We start from the raw sequence: 2,080 nt of genomic DNA on the forward strand, positions 1-2,080 counted from the left end.
GATCTGGGTCTTTGCTTTACTGGTGTCTGTTCCCACTTTCTATTTCTACCACCGGTATGAGCCATCACACCACAACGTCCAATGGGTCAATGGAACAGAAGAGGAAGAGACTCCAGTAGCTCCACAGTACGTCTGCGAGTGGAAATTTGAGGACAGTGAGGTAGCAAAGATGGTGAAGGTGGCTGTTCCCGGCACCCAGCTTGCCATTGGCTTCTTCCTGCCTCTGATCATCATGATCTTCTGCTACACCACTGTCATCATCACTCTGAAAAAAACCAAAAATTTCCAGCGACACAAAGCAGTCCAAGTGGCAGTGGTTGTGGTTCTGGTGTTTATTGTCTGCCACCTGCCTTACAACCTCGCCCTCATCTATGACACTGTCAGCATGTTCAAACAAAGCAGTTGTGATGAGGTGGACTCTCTGCTAATGGCGAAGGCTGTGCTTCAGATTATCGCCTACCTGCACTGCTGCCTGAACCCGGTTCTGTACGCCTTCATTGGGGTGAAGTTCAGGAACAATTTCAGGAATATATTCCAGGACCTGTGTTGTGTGAGTAAAGGTTATATATCCCCAAACCGCTCCTCAAGATTCACCTCCAATACCTACATGTCCACAATCCACCAACCAGGGAATGGGACTAGTGAGAAGGGCATGAAAAGACGTCGGACTTAGGAACTCTCATTCCTGCGGAGAGTTCAAACCTGAGTTGAATATTAATCATTTTGTTCTAATATGAATTTAATACAAAATGGAATCAGAGACCCGGAAAAATAAAGAAAACTTAAGTTTTGTTGCTTTGAGTTGAATGTTGATAGGTTTTCTGAAGGATCCATGGTTGCTGATGACAGTATGGTGATTTAAGCCGCTTTCCCACAGCAAACCTGGAATTTTAAAAACCGGGTTAACAATCTGCTTTTGGCTCCTTTCCCATTTTACCATAAAGAGTCTAAAACCTTACTGGCAAGTGCGTGGCCTCTGTCCCCCACCACTGCCTGTCTGATGACGGTATCAGGGGGAGTGTTGGCCTAGTGGTAAAAGCAGTAGGCTTGTGTTTTGAGAAGGTTGCAAGTACCCGCTTTGATCCCCACAGCCTGCATTCTGGGTTCCTGGGCAAGACCCTTAACTCCACACTGCTCCCTGGCGCCCCACGATGGCAGCCCCCCAAGGGATGCGTTAAATGCAGAGATAAATTTCTCCAATGTGAGATCTATAAAGTTCAATTATTATTATTAATTATTATTATCCCGCTTGGTTAGCATTGATGATGTCAACAGTGTGCAAAATCAGGGAAGTAAACAATGGAGAGGAACCATAGCGTAGTCAGTATTCTTTATTGATTTGCTCTATTATCTGTCTGAATCCCTCCCACCAGAGCTGCTCCATGTTTATCGAATGTAAACAGAGTTTTTCTTCTTGTTGGATCAGAAGCAACTGGCGAGGTGCGATTATATGTACGTTGCGTTCAATGTTATCCCGTAATTTAGCGCGTCAAACTGGCATTGGTGTTCCCACAGCATGCTGATCAGAGCCGAGTTGATTTTAAATTGGGTTGCTTGCCCAGTCTCTTTACCTGGACAGACACGCATCAGTGAGCTGTTTCCACTGCCACTAAAAGCCGGTTGTTTCTGGGTTTAAACGGGTTTTTCAGCCAGTGGGAAAGTGGTATTACATAAGCTATAATGATGTATAGTGGTAAACTGTAATTGATAGGAAGTATACAATATTAAGTGGCTTATTGTTTGTATGAGCTTTAAAGGTAGTTAAAAAGAAAAAGCAGAACAAATAGACAGCTCTTCTGATGTCTGGTTCAAACACTGATCTAATGGACCAATGAAGCCTAATTTCCCCTTCCTCTTTTAGAGTTAATGTTTAATTTATGTTGGTAAAACTTTACAAAGAGGTACAGGAAATTTGATTAACTGCTCAGGAACACCTTGGTAACTAATGATGTACTTATGGGTAGCTAACCAATTAGCTCACCAGGTAGCTTACTGAGGAACACTGATTATAGATCCTTTTAATCCTTTACTATCAAATTCCAGACGGAGGAGTTTTATTAAAGGAATGATTTAAAGATTT

At 43.0% G+C, this 2,080-nt stretch overlaps 1 protein-coding gene across 1 annotated transcript in view; it reads left to right on the plus strand.

Moving 5' to 3' along the window:
• Positions 1–673, plus strand: part of ccr6 (chemokine (C-C motif) receptor 6) — a 12,995-nt gene extending 12,322 nt beyond the window's left edge. Inside the window, exon 2 of the mRNA XM_015382461.1 lies at positions 5–673. Within this exon, the coding sequence (XP_015237947.1) occupies positions 5–673 (669 nt within the window). The remainder of the gene's footprint in view (positions 1–4) is intronic.
• Positions 674–2,080: the final 1,407 nt, after the last annotated feature.

This window comes from Cyprinodon variegatus, unplaced genomic scaffold (genome assembly GCF_000732505.1).
Source record: "Cyprinodon variegatus isolate N-32 unplaced genomic scaffold, C_variegatus-1.0 Scaffold257, whole genome shotgun sequence".
NCBI classification, from domain to species: Eukaryota; Metazoa; Chordata; class Actinopteri; order Cyprinodontiformes; family Cyprinodontidae; genus Cyprinodon; species Cyprinodon variegatus.